Below are 24,472 nucleotides of genomic sequence, written 5' to 3'. Positions count from 1 at the left end.
AATAAAATAACATGTAAGCCAGGGAACTGTGGGATTTAGAATTAACTAGTGATATTAAGTATGAAAATGGCAATTGTGAACTCCATGTACACCTAGGTGAGGAATAGGACCAGACAGCAGTATATATAATAATCAGCTGAACATGACTGTATTATAGAAACAGTGGCAGAGCTCTAAGAGAGAGACAGACTAGATTCAACAGTGTAATCATTTCCCACAATGATCTAGAGGTTCTGCATATTTAAGATTATAAAAATATAGACCCCACTCAACCAATTCAAAATTGTATAATGATCAGTAAAATTCTATCCCTCATACGGTGGTACAAATAACTGTCTGTCTATTTGCATTTTTGGAATCTATTCCAATAAAATACATTCACTATGAGTAGCAGTAAGTGTCACACTACATGGTATATAAACAGATACTTAGGTGAAACATGGCCCCTACGCCCTCAACTTAGTAAAAGCAACGGCATGAACATTAGTTTAAAATGTGTGTGTAAACAGAGGATGTAGCGCATGTAACCCTTAAAGTAAGGTTATCAGCAAAAAATAAAGAGATTCTTTCACTGTCCGCCGTTTCAGCCACTGACCATGGAAATCAGACACAGCCCACATTGTCACATAACGAGTAGAATCTTAGGGCACATATTGCGAACCAGGTGAGAAGGTCTAACACAGTGGCAAAAGAAAACACATTGTGGACTAAAGTCTTACGGTAACTACCACAATGAGTGTGCGTAGCTCAAGTCCAGGTCCTCACCTAGCCAACTCCAACTCTCAGGCTATCAGAGGAACAGTTTAGGCTCCGCCGCAGTGTCAGTTCTGATTTCCAGCTGGAGGGAGGTATTTGCATTTCACGGAGTGACACTGACCTGACTCTGAGACCCGCTGGTAGTCCAGGATCCCAGCAGAGCAGTGGCTTCTCGCTTCTATCCCCCACCAGAGAGCCGGCCGCATCTCCCTGGCTAGGGACCAGAGCAGACAGGGAGCTTGCACAGGGTCCCGGCTTCACACTGACCTGCATATCTGTAGCAGCATGCGGGTCCCTGTCCTCCAGCACACTACCACATAATTTAAAGTGCTCTGCGTTCGCCTCTCTCTTGCTCCCTGGTATCTTCATCTTATCTGCGCCTCCCCCGGGAGGATCCGGAGTCAAAGTTAAAAAGCCGGTATGCCGCTGTGCACAAATATCTGAGGGTTGAATCTCCCCTGCTTGTATAGCCTTCGATTCTTCCATTTCTATATGAGGCCCTTCATGAGACTCAGTCATCCCCATCTGCTCATGAGTGTGTCCCATGGAGTAAATAAGGCAGTCCAATTTAGCGCACATCATATCCTCAAAGTCAGTCATCCAAGTTTTAAAAAGCTGGTATGCCGCTGTGCACAAATATCTGAGGGTTGAATCTCCCCTGCTTGTATAGCCTTCGATTCTTCCATTTCTATATGAGGCCCTTCATGAGACTCAGTCATCCCCATCTGCTCATGAGTGTGTCCCATGGAGTAAATAAGGCAGTCCAATTTAGCGCACATCATATCCTCAAAGTCAGTCATCCAAGTTTGTATTGCCACATAGATCTCTTCCATGTTTAGTCAGGAGATTGCAGCTTATTCCAAAGACTGCGGTACAGCAGGGATTCCCAGTCTCCTGCCGGGGGGGTTAATGGAGACGGAGGCCTCAAAATAGATCCCGGTATATTAGGGCTGCGTGGTGAAACAATAAAGGGCTCAATCAAATCAGACTTCTGATATACGTTAGATTCTGGGGTCCAGAACCCTTTTGGTTCCCAATATCGTAGATTATTTTAATAAAAATTCTCACAAGATAAGAGCAGCTCAGAATATGCGACCTAAGATGGCCGCTGCCCGGAAGTTTCCCCTTATTTATATATTTTAATGGTAATTTATTAAATTGTAAAACTTTTTTGGGCTAAAACCCTAAAGGTATCCCTAAAAAAGAATCAATTCCTTTTTTATATAGTATAGCAAGTCAATGGCAAGGAACACTATTTTATAAACAGTTGGTACACGATCACATTGCAATAATCAAAATCTGTTGGAGGCTTAGCATATAATTTCTGATCAAGACATTTTATTAACAGGCAGAAAAGGTATGTAAAGGCAGTTGTGGATCACTGAAAGCATTGCATTTTTATACTTGAATAAAAGTTGTAAATAACATGGTTTCAAGTTGCAGTCAAATTGATTATGCTACTTTGTGTGACATTTACTCCATTATATAGGTTTCTGTTGCTCTAAACCTAAACTCCAGAAAGAGTGGAAGATTAATATCCGAGTCCTTGAACACTAATTGTTACCTTCAAAGATTTGAGCCGTCATTTAAAAGAAATAAAAGAACAAATGTTACTATATTAATATATTAAGACTACTTTATTCTTTGTTGCACATTTAGTTAAATTACCATAATGTATTGTAAAATGGTTGTATTAGCATAATTCTATAAAAGGATTACTTGTGTGTAACACAGCACAATATGGATGACATGAGTCCTATAGGGGTTTCAGACTGGACATTTAATTTGCCCTTAAACAGTATAATGAGCTACACAGGAGGAATGTAAACTAAGCCAACCACAGATAGGGTATGTATATACCCCTTGGGCATGCACATTGCCATCACTAATTTGGCTGATGTCTGTCTCATGTATAAAAGGAGTTCTCATTACCCCCACTCTACTGAGAAGTCGCCTGACATCAGTGCTGTTTGTTTACATGGGGTATTCATCACTCGAAGCAGGAAAAGATCTCTGCATTTGTAGAAAGAAGCAAGCTTCAAATAGTAAATATAAGAATTCTGGTTTCCACCCCTTGAATACTGGAAATAACCATATTAGAAAATAAGCATTTTGAGCGTCAAACTTTTTTTTAAAATTTTTTATTATACAAACAAGCAGTTTTTATTACCATAGGCCACTTTATAGAACAATGCCCAATGCCGCAAGACTAACCAGCATGTTTGCATTTTGTGTCAAGCAATCAGTTTTTACTCCTTTTGAAGAGATTTCTGTATGGACCTACATTACAAAAAGCATAAGACCAAGGATAGTCGACCAGTGGACCAAGGGCCACATATGATCTTTTGCACTGGGTTTTGCAGCTGTTGGGAGAAAAGCAGAACTAGTTTGTGCATTGTTTTTTTTTTTGTAGCCCACAGGAAATAAATAACTATAAAATGTGTTTTTTGGAATCGCCACAACAGCTGAAAAGAAGGTACCCTGTAAACGTACCAAAATCTATCTCAGCCACTGGACATGTGTCTGTTTAATAGCCATAAATCTATATCTGGCCCTTAAGTATTTTAAAAGTATTGATCTGTGGCCTTATGTGTTAGGAAGCTGGCTATCTCTACTTTAGAAAGTGGCTTTTTTTTTTAATAAAAACATTCTCACTTTTTTCAGTAACTAAAGCCTTAAGAATCATTTCAGCTACAATTAATGGAACTAAGATTAAAGGGACACTAAACCCATTTTTTTTCCTTTAATTATTCAGATAGAGCATGCAATTTTATGCAACTTTCTAATTTACTCCTATTATCAAATGTTCTTTGTTCTCTTGCTATCTTTATTTAAAAAGCAGAAATATAAAGCTTAAGAGCCGGCCCATTTTTGGTTGAGAACATAGGTTATGCTTGCTTATTGGTTTGCTAAATGAAGCCACCAATAAGCAAGCGCTATCCAGGGTGCTGAACCTAAAAGTTTTTAATTCCTGCTTTTTAAATAAAGATAGCAAGAGAACACAGGGAAATCAATAGGAGTAGTAAATTAGAAAGCTGCTTAAAATTGCTTGTTCTATCTGAATCATTAAATAAAACAAATTGGGTTTAGTATCCCTTTAAGACAAAAAAACAAATATTATCCCATATGATAAATCCCTCTAAAATTTGGATTGTCAAAGTTTCCTACAGGTATGAGAAGTCTATTTTAGATCAGGGGAGGCTCAGAAAATCTGCAAACCTATTGCATGAAATTAAAAGGGACAGTCTACACCTGAATAATTATTGTTTTAAAAGATAGATAATCCCTTTATTAACCATTTCCTAGTTTTGCATAACCAACACAGTTATATTAATATACTTTTTACCTCTGTAATTATCTTGTATCTAAGCCTCTGCAAACTGCCCCTTATTTCAGTTCTTTTGACAGACTTGCATTTTAGCCAATCAGTGCTGGCTCTTAGGAACTCCACATATGTGCGAGCACAGTGTTATCTATATGAAACACATGAACTAACACCCTCTAGTGGTGAAAAACTGTCAAAATGCCCTGAGCTAAGAGGCGGCCTTCATGGGCTTAGAAATTAGCATATGAACCTCCTAGATTTAGCTTTCATCTAAGAATACCAAGAAAACAAAGCAAAGTTGGTGATAGAAGTAAATTGGAAAACATTTTAAAATTACATTCCCTGTCTAAAATAATGAAAGTTTATTTTGGACTAGACTGTCCCGTTAAACAAGGTGATTATTTGGTGTAACAGACTTTATATTTCATAACCTCATTTTGAATATAAAGTAACTGAACACTTTCCCAAAACTGTGGAAATTCAAATTGGAAATCTTATTCGTGGTTACTAAGCAAGTTCACCCCAAGTAAATTATGATCCCATTAATCTATGTATTGAAGACCTGCATCTCACACTGCAGATGTTCAAAATGGTAAAACATTTTAAAGTTTGAGATTAAAAGGCGACGTGAAATTGCAATGGGATATGCAATACTTGCCCCAGCTAGGACCAGGATTATTAATTATCTTCTTCTGGATAATACCTTCAAATATAAGTCTAGGATATTGGTGGGAAGAAGCCATTGTAATAAAAAAGCATTCCCCAGTTTTGCATAACCAACAGTTATATTAATACACTTTTGACCTCTGCGATTACCTTGTATCTAAGTATCTTCTGACAGCCCCCTGATCACATGACTTTTTATTATCTATTGACTTGCATTTAGTACTGTGTTGTGCTAAATCTTAAATAACTCCTCGTACGTGAATACAATGTTATCTATATGGCTCACATGAACACGCACTCCCCTATTGTGAAAAGCTAATAAAAAAAAAGCATGTGATAAGAGGCTGACTTTAGTGGCTTAGAAACAGGCAGAAATGTAGAGGTTTAAATGTTATAAAGTGTATTAATATAACAATATTGGTTGTGCAAAGCTGAAGAATGGGTAAAGGTGTTTATCGTTTTTTTTTTTTTTTTTTAAAAGAAACTTTATTGTAAATCAACATCATTACAGCATGGTATTCAATGTACAGTTCAGAGACAACAACATATTGTTTCATCCCAGGAGGGGCATAACAGTTCAAAAGTGAGGTGCCCCCGCGGTTGATTGCACATTTGTGGAAGTTACATGGGAATAGAGGTATTGTCCAGATTGTCCACATAAAAGTATAGAGGGGGAGGAAAGGCCTCCTCAGCCTTGTCTCTGCTAATGCTTACAATGTCCCAGGTAAGGCTAATATCAGTAAATGTTGTAAAGCCTGAAAGCATGTCTTACCGGAACCAATATACATCACATACTGTAATAAACAATCTATACCATGCATACAGATTAAAAACATCTTCTATCCAATATAGCTCACAACCTGCTATGTAGTGGTGGGTATAGGGGTTAAGGGGGGGGGGGCAGTGGAGAGAAAGAGGCCCGGCCGGGGGGGGTTGCACGCCAGTTTAGGACGTGTTTGAGGGGGCGGAGGCCTCCGGCGACTGGGGAGTTTTAGATATGCTTTCCCAATAAAACTTAACATTGTGGAAAAAAAGCTTACCATTCCGGTAAAAGTACTCCTCCGCCTCTAAGAGTTCCGAGGTGAGGGCAATCCATTCCTGTATCGTGGGGATACATGCCGATCTCCAGCGCCAGGCTATAAGAGCCCTGGCGCTGTTTAAGCTAATTTGTGTTAGTTTCCATTTGATCTTACATATTTTTTCCGGTTTAAGAGAGCAAGGGATGGTGATAAGTTAAAAGATATCCCCAATAGCTCCCTGAGGACCTGCTCTACCCCCCTCCAAAATGAGGAGAGAAAGCTGCATTGCCACCAGATATGGGACATCGATCCAGCGGATCCACATCCCCTCCAACAGGTCGCCCCCGGATAGATTTGCTTTATTCTCTCTTGAGTGAGATACCAGCGGAACAGGACTTTGTGGTTAAGCTCTAGGGATCTGGGTAGTGAGGACTTAGCTGTGTGTTGTAGGATAAGCTGCCACTGCTCCTCCCAAAACTCTATGCCTAATTCTCTCTGCCAATTCAGTCTATATGAAGGGAGTTTCGGCGTAAGTGCCGCATCGAGCAATTTTTTTGACTTTGATAGGGAGCCACGGGGTGTAATACCGGCCAGACAGAGCCTTTCATATTGGGTTAAGTCTCTAAGTAAGCTATCCCTATGAGGTGAGATATTCAATAGATGTGTGAGCTGAGCATATTTGAGCCATCCCGAGAAGGCGCCACCTACCGTGTCTGTGAGTTTTGTACGCGTCTTCAGTGTGTTGTTAGATACCAGGTTGACAAATGGTGTTGTATGTTCCCCGCCCGCTAAGCTAGGTTTCTCCGCCAACAATCCCCCTACAAACTCTGCGTTATGCGAGATTGGCGACATTGGAGAGATGTGAGACGATATGCCTTTTATTTTAGAGCGGATCCCATCCCATGTTCTAAATAAATGGTTATAGAGTGAGGATTGCCCTGCCATAGGGGGTCTGGCCGAATGTTTAATCCAGCTAAGTGGGCCAATGTTAGGTGCCTTTAGAAGGAAGGAGTCGATAGATGCCCAAGCCTTAGTGTTCGTCGTGCTGTGCCATTCAATTACCCTCTGCATGACCACCGCCCGGTGATATGACAGTATTGAAGGGACTCCCAAACCCCCCTCCCCCAGTGGAGCTGTGATAAGGTTCTTACTAATGCACGGTTTGATGTTTTCCCAAGGTGTTTATCTTTTTAAACAATAACAATTTTAGTGTAGAATGTCCCTTTAATCAGCTACTATTAAATCCGATAATGTATGTTAAAATATCAGATTGGTTTAAATTCTGTGCAGTCAATTAAAAAAACAAAAAACAAACAACAATATCCAAAAAAAAAATCTGATTTATTTATAGAGAGAGAACAAAAAAAGTAATTGTGAAGGTTTATTATTATGTAAGCTACTTCTCAGCAGGCTTCAGAGACAAATAAAACACTAGTCGCGTTCTGCAAGTGCAACAAGATGTACATCAATTTCCGCTTCAGTGAGGATTCTGCAAACAAGAAAAGACAAATACAATAATTTTTTTTGTAAAAAAAAAAAATATATATAAAAATAAATCTATAGCATATCAAGGAATATATATATATATATATATATATATATATATATATATATATATATATATATATATATATATATATATACATATACACACATACACACACATATACACACACACAATACACAGGGAATGATGTACTTAAAGGGAAACTGAATCCAAATGTTTTCTTTTGCGATTCAGATAGAGTATGCAATTTTAAGCAACTTTATAATTTACTCCTATTGTCAAATTTTCTTCATTCTTTTGGTATCTTTATTTGAAAAGCAAGAATGTAAGTTTAGATTTCGGCCCATTTTTGGTAAACAACCTGGGTGTTTCTTGCTGATTAATGGATAAATTCACCCACCAATAAACAAGTGCTGTCCAGGGTCTGAACCAAAAATTGGCTGGCTCCTTAGCTTAGATGCCTTCTTTTTCAAATTAAGATAGCAAGAGAACGAAGAAAAATTGATAATAGGAGTAAACTAGGAAGTTGCTTAAAGTTGCACGCTCTATCTGAATCACAAAAGAAAAAAAATTGGGTTCAGTGTCCCTTTAAAAGGAAAACTCTAAAAGACAAAATTAAACTTTTATGATTCAGATAGAGCACACAAAATATGCACAATCTTTTTATATGCACACTTTGAGGCACTAGCAACTACTGAGCAAGTGCAAGAATTCACATAACATAAGTATGCACTTTGTGATTAGCTGATGGCTGTCACATGATACAGGGGAAGGACAATTTAACTGAAAATTGTCAGAAAACAATCTACTACTCATTTAAAATTCGGAGTAAGTGCTATTGCATTGTCTTTTTATGATGCACTTGCTAATTATGCAATTTACTGTTTGTAATGGTCCTTTAAAAAGAGACACTAACATGCCTTTTCTTTCCGTCCATCAGGAGTAAAATTTTAAGTATTAAGAAAAAAACAAACACAATACAGCTATGGAAATAGTCTTATCAACTAGTCCTAAGAAGCTGTGCATAAACGTACATTTCCTGTTAATTTCATTGTCAGTTTACATGGCCTTAAAAATCGTTTTCAAACATATTAATACATTTAAGTAATATGATTGTTTTAGTTTAAAAAAAGAGACAGTAAACACATTAAGATTGTTCTATTGAATGTTTAGTTATGTGCAACGAAACAACTTTGCAATATATGTTATATTATTTATTTGCCCCCTTTTCATGCAATTAGCTCTGAAAATTGAGCAATTGCTTATTCTCAGAACTTGACTGCTGACTTTTCAAAGCTAACCCTGCTCCATAGAAGTCCCTAATTGTCTTTTTCAGATAACAACTGCAAAACAATGCATTTTATACTAACTGTATGACAGCAATTATAGCCTTGTTGTCTGCAGGCTAAAGCCCAAATGGGATCCTCTAAATAAGGCATATGGTGATTGAAAAATAACTGAAGTAAAAAGAATGTTAATTTGTTATAAAAATCATTAGGACTTGGCTGATATGTTTTTCTATAACAAAACAACAAAAATATCTTGGTAACTACAAGGTGTTTTCTGTCCCTTTAAACGGCATCTGGCTGGATGTTCGTCCACACAGTGTAGTAATGTAATTATGAATGTTCCATAAAATGGGTTTTAAAGCAAAAAAAAAAAGTAACTTCTATGGGGCTCATTTATGAAGCTGTATTTGTAGCTTCTGAGCTCTTGCGGTGCAGGCTTAAGACCTCTGCTTCATAACTCCTCCTCAGAGGTAGCGGATTAACAACTTCCTATACTGATCAGACCAGGGTGATTGACAAATTCTGCTCTTGTGCAACTGGTTGTATTAGCGCTGGGGAATCGGTTGGCGCTCTACAAATAACTGATAATGAGAGTAGGGGGGCAGGATTGCACAAGAGATCTCTTGTGCAATTTTAAATATTGGCAGGTGGTGCATTGCAGATTCCCAGTATGGGAGCGTGGCCACCCACACGTTCTTAAATATATCTTATATATATTAGTACTACAATGTACTGTAACAATATAGAAACTTAACATAAAAAATTGCAATATATAACGACAACAGGTTTTGAAAGTGCTTTAGGTAATACAGACCTAAATTTTGGGTCCTGGACAGACACTAAGCCAACCTCAAGCTCAGAAGGCTTGAAATCAATAGACAGCACCGTGGAAAGACAGGAAATGGCAGTCTGGGAAAACAAACAAAATGTTATTACTTGCTAGCCAGATGACAAGGACTAGAGGAATAGTTAAAGAAGAACAGATTTTATCTAAAAACTAGTAAATACGTTGAAGTGTAACCCAAGGCTTCTCCTAAACAAGGAAGGATATGCTGCTTTATACTCATTATTTATGTGCATTATTACCTCAACACTCTGCTCATAGGTCCAATCAAACTTCTTCTTCACTTTCTTTTCAAGGAAGCTGGTAGCCTCTGTTTGTTTTACACCGGCTGTGGTAGCTTTGAAGCCACAATAGTATCCAGCTGGGTCACACTTATACACTTGTGGGCCATTTTCTTCATCTACACCAATTAGAATCATGCCTTAAAAAAAAATAGTGAAACAAAATGTTATTTATAAGTAAACTAGGCAGTAACCAGACCTTCATTTAAAATAAGTATTAATAAATACTTGTACGAGTGAGAAAGCAAAAAAATAATTTACACTATGGAAAAGGGGGTGTGGGGGCCCCTAACTAAGGATCGTGGGAAGACACTACGCTACAGAAAATGAAAATAAAAAAATAGTAAAAAAAAAACCAAAAAAAAAAAAAAAACCCAACAACCTTTAACAGGTACAGGTAGTACTTAAGATGACAGCTTATAAATAGAGGGGGGAGGATCCTACACTGCAGAAAACAAAAAATATATATCATATGTACCTAAGATGGGGGTGACCAGGGGGGGGAGGGAAGAGAGCTGTTTGGGAGGGATCAAGGGTTGGGAAGCGTCAGGTGGGAGGGTAATCTCTACACTAAAACTAAAATTAACCCTTTAAACTACCTAATTAAACCCTTCACCGCCAGGAATAATAGAAGTGTGGTGCACAGCTGTAGCGGCCTTCTAATTATCAAAAAGCAATGGCAAAGACATATATATATATATATATATATATGCATTCTGAACAAAGGGGATCCCAGCAAAACTTTTACAACCATTTGCACCATGATTGCACAAGCAAAGTTTGTGAAAAAATTAACATTTGATTTTTATTTGGAGGTGAAATGGTGGCATGAAATATACCAAAATGTGTCTAGATCAATATGTTGGGTTGTCTACTTAAAAAATATACAGGTTTTGACAGGTTAAAAAAAAAAAAATTCTATTTCTGTTTAAATGGAGTGATAGCAAAAATGATAAAAATTCTACGGTATTTTGGGCAAGTTTTTCTCTTAAAGTCCAGGTAGTGAAGGGGTTAAAAAAAAATTCCTCCAGGAAAATTACTGCTGACTTTTTTTATAGCAGGAGAAAATACTTACAGCATCCTAATGGCCTCATTTCTGCATTTTGTGTGTACACCTGAGAGATATCGGCAATTCTTTTGCAAAGCATGTCAACCGGGATCTCATAGCCATACTTGTACTTCCAGTTTGCAGCTTCATAACGTGCTCTTTGCACTTGTGATCTACTGTCAGCTGAAAAAGCAGAAAACAAGTAAAATTAGCTGCATGCTAGTTAGGAAACTAATAAAATCACTACCCAAATAGAGATTTGGGTAAGTAAACACATTGTACACTGTAAAAGATTAATGCAAAAGATTGCAAAATGCATAAGAGTATACAATAGATAAAGAAATACAATAGAGTATAAAAAAGGGTCCTGTCAACAACACTGTAAAGCAGTACTGGCTAATCAGAGGCATTTAGCTGTGAGTACCTTAGAGACACTCAAGTCAAAAATTAAAAAGGCATGTTCTATGATTAAGCACCTGTAGTGGGTGCGAAACATGTCAGACGTATCCTATTAGTCTTCCTGTCATTTTTTGTGCCTTTTTTGTTAGGATTTGCATCCTCTTTTTTAATGTACCTAACAAGTTTGGAATTAATTTGTTTTTTTAACTTACCAGTTGTAAAATAGCTGCATTTATCATCACTTTAAAAAATCAGTAAAGAACGTTTAGAGAATGCTTCTTAGGAGCCAAGATATGGAAATAACAATAAGCACAATTTAATGTCTGTCAGACTAGTACCGCTAAGAAATCACTAACCAAGCAGTAAAATGCAAGTGGGGCAGAGAAAAAAAAAAAAAAAAAAAAAAAAAAAAAAAAAAAACACGCCATTCATGACGAAAAATTATACTTTGTTTGGAGCCCAATACATAATGAAGAACTTGCAAAGTAAACTCTATGAATCTTCAACTAAAGTGTTTGAAAATCCTTTACTAGCCCATTCATCAAATGATTTTCAAATGCATTGATACTGTGAAAACTATAATCTTATTTGGTGACTATTGCACTGTGGTATTCTAACACTTGTTTGCAAATTATTTTTTACTTTTCAAATATTCTACACCCTGGGCCAGCCCAGACACTGGTAGACCACTCATAATCACAGCACAAAACCTGTAGGTCAGTAGCTTCATGAAATAGGTTTCAATGGCCGAGCAGCTGTATAGAAGTCAGACAGCAACCTGCGCCATGCCAAGCGTCAGCAGTGGAAACGTGCTCTCTGGAGTGATGAATCACACTTCACTATATGGCAGAATATGGGTGTGGCGGATGGCAGGAGAATGCTACCTAGCTGAATGCATAGTACCTACTGTAAAATTTAGATAATGGTCTGGGGCCATTCAGGGTTTGATCTAGGCCCTTTAGTTCCAGTGAAGGGTCATCTTAATGCTACAGGATACAGGAGACATTTTAGATGCTTACAACTTTGGGGAAAGCCCTTTTCTGCTCCAGCATAACTATGTCCCTGTACACAAAGCAAGGTCCAGGAAAACATGGGTTGATGTGAAGGAACTCGAGTTGCCTGCACATAGCTCTGACCTCAACCCCACTTGAATCTTTGTGATAAACTGGAATGCCGATTGCGAGCCAGACCTTTTCATCCACCATCAGTGCCTGACCTCACAAATGCTCTTCTAGCTGAATGGGCAAAAATTCCCAAAGACACGCTCTAAAATCTTGTGGAAAGTCTTCATTGTTCTATTGTTCTTGTAAAGAGGGGGGTCGACTCCATTTTAATGCCCATGACTTTAGAATGGGATGTCCAACAAGCTTATATAGGTATGATGATCATGTGTCCACATACTTTTGGCCATTTTTATAAAACACTGTTGAAAATGCTGTGGTCACATAGTGCTCAAGACAGTCTACCTAATTATGCTTCAATGTAAAGGAGCTAAAGCTCATCCAAAAGGATACCAAAACAGGTGAATTTGATAACAGAAGCCGAAAGTTTCTGTATGCTGTCTCATGAAACTTTCATTTTGACTCCTGTGTCTCTTTAAATAGACATTACTTTCTGTTCCTCCTATGGAAGGCAAGTACTTTCTGAAACACTTTAAGTAAGAAGATTACGGGAAATAAAATTATCTGAGTCTTTTATTGGCATATTTATGAGCACAATTTAGTTTACTAAAGGAAAAGCATCTTTTCAGCGTTTTACTATGCTGCTTTTTCTCCCCCCTTTTCTTTTTTATCTCTAATTTATTTGATTTGAAAAGAATAATCCCACTGTTCAAAAAAGTATCTATTTGAATTTTGGGAATTTGCGAGTCCATTATCACAGGAGCTAAACACTGCGCTACTGATTTTGTTCTATATTTTTTTTCCACTTCATGTTGTCTATTGTGCCCCAGTTACATTTAAAAATGTAGATGCAACAAACAACCCTTTAAGAAACCATACACCCTTTGCACAGAGAAATAAAGTGGCCTAGCAGTCATTCTCTAATCATGTGATCTATTGAGATAGACTCAATCAACTGGTTCCCATTCACCATTTTCCATAAGACAAAATGAAAATAGAGAGGTCTTGAAAGGATGTCTTGAACGGCTATATACTAGCTGAGCAATCATTTTGTTCTGACTGAAAAGAAAAAAAAATCTTCTTCAATGTAAAACCCCATAAATGTTCAAAAGAAAAACATATGGGAGTCATGGATAAAAAGGGAAATACATTTGAGGCACCAGAGCCTTATATCTAGACTAAATTTGTCTCACTGCTTGAAAGAATGACCCACCAACAATTGCCGACAATGCAGAGATATGAAATATTAGAGCACATGAACTATTCAGGAATCAATCTAAAATAATCTGGAGGATAACACATATTTATATATAAAAAATAAAAAAAATCCAAGGAATTTTCATATAACATGGAGCATGAGAATAAAAAGGAAAAACACATAAGCCAGGTGAAAATCCCCACTATATGCTCAAGATGTCTACTGCTTACATTTGAAGGAATTAAAACTGGCTGAGCAGCCTCTCAACTTGATGACTGAAGCCGTAAGGTCTACATTTTACTTCCTCACTGCTGCTTATGGAACCTTAAGAAAACATTTGTTAACGGTTTTCTCCAAAAAGTCTATTGGCAAAAATGGTGCGCTTGACTTTAGCAGAACTGTAAAATCATGTTGGATTCTAGCATGAAAACAAGGCCTGTATTATTTTACATTTATTTTTTATTTTTCTGTGGTACAAATATGGAATTCTTGCTTGCTTCATGAGAGAGCATAAATCTAGAGTTACAACAACTTTATCAAAAGTACTAAACGAAACAGAATGGTTGGAATTATAGTAGATGATGAATACTTAAAAGGACAGTACACCAAAACAAATTTTGACTTGAGTGTCCCTTTAAATAAAACTTTAGATATAGATAAAGTTTACCATATACAGGCAATAACTATTTTGCTGCTAAATCCCGAGATCATTTTACAGAGCTGTGAGCGCGATGTTCAGGTCTGGTGTATGCAGAGGCTAATTAAATGCTGTGGAAGGGGAGTAAGATCGCAGCACAGTTTTACAGAGCAGAGAAAACAAAAACAACAGAGTGAGTTTTAGGCTGCTTTGTGTATCTTTCCAGCTCTTCAGATTTGTACACAGAACACACAGCACCATTACACAGCTAGCTCCGGCATGAGGGAGCTAGTGACGGGCTGTAAGCAGGCTAGTTAGGAGTAAAATTCTAGCTCTCTGAGTGTGAATTACAATAGTACGTATATGTAGTGAAAGCACTGCAAGGTTTTTTCTAATTTTTACCAGCAAAATAGCTAATGTATGTGTATTGCAAACTTTATCTACATTTAAAGCTTTATTTAAATAGCCTTTAATTGTTTTGGTGTACACTCCCCCTTTAAGTCAAATTGAACATTGTGAGTTAATTTATGATGAAAACCTAGAGCATATTACACAAATATATTAAAAATCAAATTCAAAATTATTCATACCTGTCATTCCGGTCATAACACAACCAATATTTTCAGTTATCCGGAATAAATGAGTAACAGTGCTGCTGTCAAGTAGCTTGTCCTAAAGGAAAAAAAAATCTTAGCAAAATGGAGAGTTCTGAATAAAAGCTAATTAAAACCATAGTGATTTGAGGCATTTGAATGAGATCAGATTTGTCAGATATCTGTGAATGTCAGCTAAAATATGTCTAAGTGCAAACCAAGATTTGAAAACTTAAAAAGAGAATCCTGTACGGAATAGCTAGACTGGCTTGTAATTTTGCATACAGGCCAGAAGGAGACACCATCAAAGTGAGAGGTAATTACAAGACATTTATGTTGCTATAGAATAACACCAGCCAAATCTAAGTGTTTTTAAAATAATCTAACATACTTCTTACTAAAAATATATTGTAAACCAACTTTATGACAGTGGCTAGCCTTGATGTCTGGATTAGTATTATCATCATTTATTTGTAGAGCGCCAACAAATTCTGCAGCGCTATAAATATAGGCGGTATACAAGATAACATTTATAGGGATCAAATGGGTAGAGGGCCCTGCCAAGAGTTGCACTGTTGTAGCCGGCTCTTATGAAGGTGATCTACAAACAGCTGGGCACATAGGCTTACATTCTAAGGGGTTCAAGGGGAAAGCAATGGAGCTAGGAAAGCTTAGTGTTGGTTGTATGCATCCCTGAATAGTACAGTCTTTAGGGAGCCCTTGAAGCCGTTAAAACTAGGGGAGAGGCTTGTGGAGCGAGGCAGAGAGTTCCACAAGATGGGGGCCAGTCTGGAGAAATCCTGTAAACGGGAATGTGAGGAAGTAACAAGAGAGGAGGAGAGTAGGAGATTGTGAGCAGAGCGAAGGGGACGGGAGGGACAGTATCTGGAAACAAGGTCTGAGATGTAGGGGGGGGGGGGAAGCAGTGCAGTTGATGGCTTTGTATGTCAGTAAGGATTTTGTTTTTAATTCTGGAGGCAAGAGAAAGTCAGTGAAGGGATTGTCAGAGAGGTGAAGCAGATGAAGAGCGACGTGTAAGGAAGATGAGCCTGGCAGAAGAATTCATTATGGATTGTAAAGGAGCTAGGCGGCAGTTAGGTAGACCAGAGAGGACGGAGTTGCAATATTCGAGGTGGGAAGGGATGAGAGAGTTGATTAAAATCTTTGTTGTGTCTTGTGTAAGGAAATGTCTAATTTTAGAGATGTTTTTAAGGTGGAAGGGTCAGGCTTTAGCCAAAGACTGAATGTGAGGAGTGAAGGAAAGGTGAGTCAAGTGTGACCCCAAGACATTGGGCATTTGGGGGGAGGGGTAATGATGGAATTATCAACAGTTATAGAAAATTGGGGGGTGGATATTTTGGAAGAAGGGGGGAAAATAAGTTTCAGTTTTGGAGAGATTTAACTTATGAACCCAATTTTTTTCTTTCATGATTCAGATAGAGCATGCAATTTTAAGCAACTTTCTAATTTACTCCTATTATCAAGTTTTCTTCATTCTCTTGGTATCTTTATTTGAAAAGCAAGAAATTAAGTTTAGATGCTGGCCCATTTTTTTGGTGAACAACCCGAGTTGTTCTTGCTGATTGGTGGATAAATTCACCCACCAATAAACAAGTGCTGTCCAGTGTACTGAACCAAAAATTGGCTGGCTCCTTAGCTTAGATGCCTTTTTTTTCAAATAAAGATAGCAAGAGAACAAAGAAAAATTGATAATAGGAGTAAAAATTAGAAAGTTGCTTAAAATTGCATGCTCCCCTCCAAACACATACCGCGTATAATGCAGACTATCTCCGAGTTCGGAAATTTCTCGGGATATAAAATCAACACCTCCAAATCGGAGATCCTATGGCTTAACAAACATCCCGATTCCGGTTCCTCCTTCCCGTTTGTGGAGGTGCCGGGGGCACTCACATACCTTGGCATCAAGGTTCATAAAGACCCCCATAAGATGTATACGCTCAACATTTCTGAGAGATGTAAGAGCTTAGCCACACAACTCCATAGCTGGAACACTCTCCCACTGGGTTTATCGGGCAGGGTCAGCCTGGTCAAGATGACCCTACTACCGAAAATATTATACCCTTTGTTGATGCTGCCCTTCCTTATAACCAAGGGCGATTTGGCCATGTGGAACAAAGCTATGTCCGCCTTCATCTGGAAAGGTAGGAAGCCCCGCGTAGCTCTGGAGAAACTTCAGCTCCCCTTTCTCAGTGGAGGTCTGGGAATCCCCAACTTAAAGCTTTATAATTGGGCGACCCTAGCCAGATTGGTAACTGATTGGCAACTGGGCACCTCCCACTTTTGTGTGGCCCCATTAGAAGAAGCGCATCTGGCTCCCATCGCTCTAGCATATCTCCCTTATGCCCCACTGAAGGACATTCCACAATCCATAGCTTCCAGTGTCCTATATAAGGACCCCCTGAGAGCGTGGCAATTAATCCATAAACATATGGGAATTCTTCACCCCCCCTTAAAGTTTCTGCCACTTGTAGGCAACCCGGATTTCCCGGCAGGGAATGAATATAAACCTTTCCATATTTGGAAATCTCTGGGACTCGGGACAGTGGGTGATGTGGTAGACCCATTGTTGCACACGGTTAGATCTTTCCAAGAACTCAAAACCAAATTCGCCATTCCCAACAAGCACTTTTATGCATATTTGCAGGTGCGGCACTATGTCTCGAGCCTCATGCTCGCTAACACGGACTTCTGGAATAGGTCTCCCTTTGCTGTCTCTCAGACCTTGTTTCAACTGGGTTGTTTCTCAATTTCAGACTTCTATAAACAACTAATAAAGCGTAAAGAACCCATTATACAGACACAGATCCTTACTAACTTACAATTAGACACTGCCCCGACATTGACGATACAAAACATAACAGATAGCATAGAAACAGCTAGATCAGCTACACTAGCAATACCACTTAGAGAATCCCAGCTCAGGATGCTACACAGAGACTACATCACCCCTCACAGATTGTCGAAATGGAAACCTGAGCAGCCCGATGCATGTGTTAAATGTAGTGAAGGATCCCCTTCACTACAGCATTATTTTTTCCTTTGCCCGCAGATTAGACAGTTCTGGGGGCAATTACAACACTGGTTTAGAATCACATTTAAAATTGAGATTGAAATAGGGGTGAATAATGTGTTTGTTTTTGGATGGGAGGCTGAGCATAAACGGCTTCACAAACTTCTCACCCTATGTACACTCCTGGCCCGCAGCTGCATATTAGAGAGATGGCTTTCTAGAAAACCACCCACGATAGCCCAGTTCAGGCTTCGCCTGATGAAACAGCTCTTCGTGGAACAGCATGACACTAAACTTAACACTAAGCTTAGATTACAACCCTTCCTTAAAAAATGGAAGCCCTTTGTTATGACCTTACAACCTACCCTGCAACGACAAATTCTTGGGCCCTTTGTTCAGCTAGAATCTATGCAACTAGCAAACCTGAGAGGTGAGTGGCAGGAGCTCATGGAACCCCCTATAGGTACCCCTGGTGCGGTTTTCCGGGAGGAAATGTTGTTCTAACCTGACTCGCAATAATCTAATGAATCATAATACTTCACATCCTGCAATACCCCGTCCGCTTGGTGTTCGGGTGGGGACCGCACGTCCCCCAACTCCCCTCCCTTGATACCTCATTACCTACCTGTTTCCCACTCCATCTTCCCTCCACTCCTTTCTTTCTTCCCCCACCCCCCTTTTTTTTTTTTTTTTTTTTTTTTTATTTAATATAATTTTTTTTTTTTTTTTTTTTTTTTTTTTTCTTCTCTTTTAGGGGGCGGGTTGACTGAAACTACGGTTAAACATTGTTTATTTGTTAATATGTTAATTTAATTTAATTGTTTTGATGTCTTCAACAAAAAATGGGGAGAGATTGCTTCACATAGATAAAAAAAAAAAACACAAGCCTCTATACTGCATTCATTTTGCTTATATGTTATGATAAACCCACTTCTCTAGGCAACTCATCGAAAACTTGGTCAAATATGTATAGATTGGTTAAATCTGCGGTCTGCGCACCGCTCTTGTTTGCCTCGCTATCATGTCTTGTGAATGTATTATCTTTCCCTGCTAATAAAGACGAATTTAAAAAAAAAAAAAAAAAAAAAAAAAATTGCATGCTCTATCTGAATCACGAAAAGAAAAAAAATGTGGGTTCAGTGTCCCTTTAAGGTAGTGAGAGGACATCCAAGATGAGATATAAGAAAGACAGTTTGTGACACGGGTTAGTAAGGAAGGAGGTAGGTCTGGTGCAGAGAGGTACATTTGGGTGTCATCGGCATACAAATGATATTGAAACCCATGTGACTTTATTAAGGAACCGAATGATGACGAGTAGATTGAAAAGAGAAGAGGACCGAGGACAGAGCCTTAAGGTACCCCAACAGAAACGGGGCAGAGGACTAAAGGCATGGTTAGATAGGAAGAGAACCATAAGAGGTGTCGCAGATGCCAAAGGATTGGAGGGTTTAGAGCAAAAGAGGGTGATCGACAGTGTCAAAGGCTGCAGACAGATGAAGGAGTATATGCAGAGAGAAATGGCCTTTGGATTTTGCTGTAAGTAGGTCATTGGTATCCTTGACAATTGCTGTCTCTGTGGAGTGATGGGGATGAAATCCAGATTGCAGTGGATCAAGAAGAGAACGTAGTGTAAGGAAATGGGATAGATGTGCATATACTAGCTTTTCAAGGAGCTTTGAGGCAAGAGGGAGTAGTGAAATAGGGCGGTAGTTGGATGGGGAGGTTGAATTGAGAGGTTTTTTTTTTTTTAAAGATAGGTGTGACCAGTGCGTGTTTAAGAGATGTAGGAACTATACCAGTGCTGAGGGAGAGGTTGAAAATGTGTGAGAGTATAGGGGTAAGGGTAGAAGAGAGGGAGGGGAGTAGTTGTGAGGGGATGGGGTCGAGGGGACAGGTAGTGAGGTGGGAGGACAGTATTAAGGGCAGAAACATCTTCCTCTGTAACAGGGGCAAAAGAGCTAAATGTATGGCTATTTGGAGTAGCCAGATTGGCTATTCCAAATAAGGTAAATGGTGTGTGGAGTTAGGCTAAATGCTGTTTTTGCGGTTGTAATCTGATAAAGCAAATAAGGGATGGGTATGTAAGAGGGTTAGCCTTTATAAGCCAGCAAGGTGCATGTCAAGTCCTGAAAATGAGAAATTGCTAAATTTTCAAAGAGAAATTAAATTACATGAAGAAGGGATAAAATTAAATGATGAAAATATTTAGCATAACTAAACAATGTATATAAAAATCTCAAGGGGTTTACCTTTAAGGTAATTTAAATACATAACCTTGGAAAAAGGTTATATCGTAAGACTAAATGTAGTCAATGCACGGGTATAGATATGACGAACAGTATAATATACTTCAGTACTTACTGGGACTTTCTTTTGTGTAACGACAACTGCACAGTCTTTTCCTCGAACAGCCACAGATGTGAGGCCACCCTGGTTGATTGCTTTAAAGGCATATTCTGGAAAATATATAGATACATATGTATTTTTATGATGTGCAACCGCAGTAGAAATAAAATCACTGTGATATGTTTCTATGCAAATCAAGCAGAGCAGCCATACAGACAACTTGAAATTAGGCAAAGATATTTACAAGCACAGGAAATGTATATTGTAAGATACCTATAGATAATTAACCAAAACTCAAAAAGTAGTCAGATGTAAATATATATCATATATAAAAGTATGCATGTCTGTGTATATTTAGTTGTATTCGTTTTGGTGCACTTCTGATTGAAGGGAGAACCTCAAAGCTGACCCCCCGCACACTTTCAAACCTTCCCCAAGCCTAAAATCCTTTAAGAGATCCATCTCTACATATCTCAAAACACAATGCACCTGTCATGGTTGATTATATATTTCCTACCTGTTCTATGTTACATTTTGCATATATTATGTATTAATATTGTTTTTGTATTTTATGGTACCCTATTGTATCAATGCAATGTTTTGTGGACCCAGGACATACTTGGAAAAAAAGAGAAATCTCAATGTATCCTTCCTGGTAAAATATTTTATAAATAAATCAAATTTGTAGAAAAGTTAAAAAGTCAAATCAGAAATTACCATATAAACACTCACTTATATACAAATTATATTTTTGAGTTTAAAAGAGCAAAACAAACTGTATTTAAATTATTTATATTTATCTCTGTCAATCAGCCGTTCAATTTTAAATGATAAACATCACTGTATTAGTGTGCATCGGTTCAACAATTCTCTAGAAACAAAAAGGCAGTTTAAACAATATACCTTCCCAGCTATTGCTTTCACTTTCACTTTAACAAAGTCTACTAATAGAAGGCCCCAAGTCAAACGTGATCAAAAAATGTACTCAGTTCCATGTAGTGAAAATAGTTAATTGGCAGTTAGGACTGAACATTATGTCAAAGGCATTTCCAAAGGTGCTTTTGAGCAGATGGCTTAAAATACACCGACTTATTTATGAAACATTAAAATATGACTTCAAAACAACTGCTTGACAAGAGAACAGCTTGGATAAAAGAGAAGCCATTTTAATGATTCAGATAGAGCAGCGGTCGCCAACCAGTGGTCCGTGGACCACTGGTGGTCCACGAGAAGATGTTGATGGTCCTTGACACCATCAAGCAGGAATTAATCTCCTTTGATGGTGTCACCCCTGTTGCGCCACATTCTAATAATTTTCCCGTGCACAAAGCCATTCCACCTGAATTCCAGTAATTGCCATCCAGCAGATCAGTCATATCCCACCAGCATTATAGTAATTGCCGGTAACATCAGTCGTGGTTAGCTCACATCCATATTGAGATTATATATATATATATATATATATATATATATATATATATATATATATATATATATATATATATATATATATATATATATATATATATATATATATATATATATATATATATATATATATATATATTTTTATTATTATTATCATCCGCCAAATTCTGTACCTTTTTAAAAAAAAAAAAAATCATGTTAGTGGTCCACGGGATTCAAAATTGTGAGTTTAGTGGTCCTTGATGTCCGAAAGGTTGGCGACCCCTGAGATTGAGCATGTAAGTGTATTAAACTTTTAAATTCACTTCCATTATCAAATTGACTTCTCTTGGCATCCTTTGTTGCAAAGAATACCTATGTGGGCTCAGTAATAACAATGTCTTACTGGAAGCTAGCTGGTGAATAGTGGCTATGCACATATCTTGTTTTATTGACTCACCAGATGTGTTCAGCTAGCCCACAGTAGTGCATTGCTGTTCTGGAGAAATAAAAAAAGAGCATTTTATTTTTGCACCTTGATGTTGCTTTAAGATCACAGCAATACACTTTTATATTTGTTTTGGAAATTGAGAAAAGAGAATGTCTGAAAAATGAGTGCTTTGTATATTTTACTGGAAAAATCCTCTTACATAATGTCAGTCTACATCTGAGACATGTTTATAAACAAAATAAAAAGGACATTTCTTTCATAAAAGTATCCATATTGTATATAACCTCCATTAATCTGTTAATATGATTAAAGGGATAGTCTAGTCAAAATTAAACTTTCCCGATTTAGATAGAGCATGCAATTTTAAGGAACTTTCTAACTTACTCCTATTATCATTTTTTTTCTTCGTTCTCTTGGTATCTTTATTTGAAAAAGCAAGACTGTAAGCTTAGGAGCCGGCCCATTTTTGGTTCAGAACCTGGGTAGCGCTTGCTGATTTGCTGTCTAAATCTAGCCACGAATTAGCAAGCACTACCCAGGTGCAGAACCAAAAATTGTCTTCCTCCTAAACTTACACTCTTGCTTTTTCAAATAAAGATACCAAGAGAATGAATAAAAATTAATAGGAGTAAATTAGAAAGTTGCTTAAAATTGCATGTGCTATCTGAATCACAAAAGTTTAACTTTGACTAGACAATATAAGGTGTAAACTAACCTTTGATTAAAAAAACTAGACAAGCTTATGAATGACCATCAGGTACCTGCAGGTGTGACAATTCTGCAAAACTAATTGGTGTATTGCACTTAGTATAAATGTAACATATGTACATATCTTACAGCAAAATTATTGTCTGATGTAATTCAATAAGTTCAATGATAATGTAATTTATGATGGCAACGGTAAAGTTATGTTCAGAATTTCCTCAATATTGTGCATTTACACGCATAAACAATTTGTATACTCTTGTACTTTTAGACTTGTTATGAATATTGTATCTTTTTGCAGAATCTTCCTACCTACTAATGGTTATTAGATTTATTGGTAAAAAAAAATAATTTAGAACGCTAAACTAAGATTTTACCGATTTATTGAATCTTTAACTATGAAGCCTAGGATTACAGCGATTTATAGTTTTATTTTATAGCACTAACCACTGAAAAGTGACAGATGTATAATGTAACCATCAGTTCACATGCAGGGCCAACGTGACACAGCACTGTACTCTCAGCCTGCTCACATACCGCCACAGTCCGGGACCCCCACAGCACCAGTACTCACCTACTTGGTACAACCGGCCCTCAGGTGAGAAGATTGTAATGTGCCGGTCAAACCCTGCGCTGGATCCCCGCGACATGACTAAGACAAAGATGAAACCACTTTAGAGAGGCGTAATGAAGCTACCGGCCCCTAAAACTAACGTCATCGTCATGCGACATACAAAAAACCATACAAATGAGAGAGCGCTCGTCACATGATCGCCACTGGACCCTGCAATAGTTCGCAGCTTTCATTTTGGAATTGGGCTGTTTTTGATTTGGCACAGAAAAAAAAATGTAAATTGAAATAATTTCTTAAAAATGCACATATAAATACATAATCATACAATATAGCAGGACACCGAATAAAACCTTATTTTAACACGTGCGGTGACGTTACCCTTATACAAGTCTATGGGCCTGATTATCAGAAACTAGCGGCATTTAGAGAAATCATACAAAAACTGCTCTCAAGCTACACAATAATACCTACAGACTGCAATATACTTTACGACAAATAGGTTAATTTAAGAATTCCATGTCTGAAATGTGGCACAAACTTTATTCTCTCCAGACCTAGGATTGCCAAGTTCCAGGTATTTTAATAGGCTGTCCACTAAAATGAATGCAAAAATGGACACTTAAAGGGACATTAAACCCATTTTTTTTTCGTTTATGATTCAGATAGCAAACAACTTTCCAATTTAGTTATATTGTCTAAATTGGTTTGTTCTCTTGATATCCTTTGCTTAATGAGCTGCAATGCACTACTGGGAGTTAGCTGAACACATTAGGTAAGCCAATGACAAGGGCATATATATGTAGCCACCTATCAGCAGCTAGCTCCCTGCAGTGCTTTGCTGCTCCTGAACCTACCTAGGTATTCTTTTCAACAAAGGATAGCAAGTGAAGAAAGCACAGTCAGTGATGAATGCTAGCTGTCTCAAAGTGAACCCGAACAAAACAGAGTTACTCTTGGTGAGGGGACCCCGGGCATCAAAAATATCCCACGATCAGCCAACTGGCCTGGAGCTTGGAGGCTCTGAACTCGTTAGTTCAGCAAAGGTACAAAACCTCGGAGTGCTGATTGACGCTGGACTATCTTTTAAACAGCAGATTTCCTCCGTAATAAAATCTGCCTACTTTCATCTGAAAAACATAGCCAGGATACAACACTTAATTCAACCGGATGATATGCCAACAATAATCCATGCATTTGTATCCTCTAGGCTAGATTACTGCAATGCACTTTACTTGGGCCTCCCAAACAAAGAACTCCATCACCTTCAGATGGTAC

At 37.9% G+C, this 24,472-nt stretch overlaps 1 protein-coding gene across 1 annotated transcript; it reads right to left on the bottom strand.

Annotated features, from left to right (window-relative positions):
- Positions 1-7,088: 7,088 nt before the first annotated feature.
- On the bottom strand, positions 7,089-23,356 carry PSMA6 (proteasome 20S subunit alpha 6). The gene is made up of 7 exons (XM_053697766.1): positions 23,198-23,356; positions 20,076-20,170; positions 14,681-14,762; positions 10,763-10,918; positions 9,649-9,827; positions 9,377-9,471; positions 7,089-7,255 (listed from the first exon to the last, which is right to left on the bottom strand). The coding sequence occupies exons 1-7, from the start codon at positions 23,271-23,273 to the stop codon at positions 7,198-7,200; spliced, it is 741 nt and encodes a 246-aa protein (XP_053553741.1). The 5' UTR covers positions 23,274-23,356; the 3' UTR covers positions 7,089-7,197.
- Positions 23,357-24,472: the final 1,116 nt, after the last annotated feature.

This window comes from Bombina bombina, chromosome 1 (genome assembly GCF_027579735.1).
Source record: "Bombina bombina isolate aBomBom1 chromosome 1, aBomBom1.pri, whole genome shotgun sequence".
Taxonomy (NCBI): domain Eukaryota; kingdom Metazoa; phylum Chordata; class Amphibia; order Anura; family Bombinatoridae; genus Bombina; species Bombina bombina.
This window is presented reverse-complemented; position numbering and strand designations above follow the sequence as displayed.

Coding starts and splice junctions, on each gene's coding strand:
- PSMA6 (XM_053697766.1), bottom strand. CDS start 23,273: ATGTCGCGGGGATCCAGCGCAGGGTTTGACCGGCACATTACAATCTTC. Junction 20,171..23,197: donor GGGCCGGTTGTACCAAGTAG/GTGAGTACTGGT, acceptor TATATTTTCCAG/AATATGCCTTTAAAGCAATC. Junction 7,256..9,376: donor GTCCAGGACCCAAAATTTAG/GTCTGTATTACC, acceptor TCTTGTTTGCAG/AATCCTCACTGAAGCGGAAA.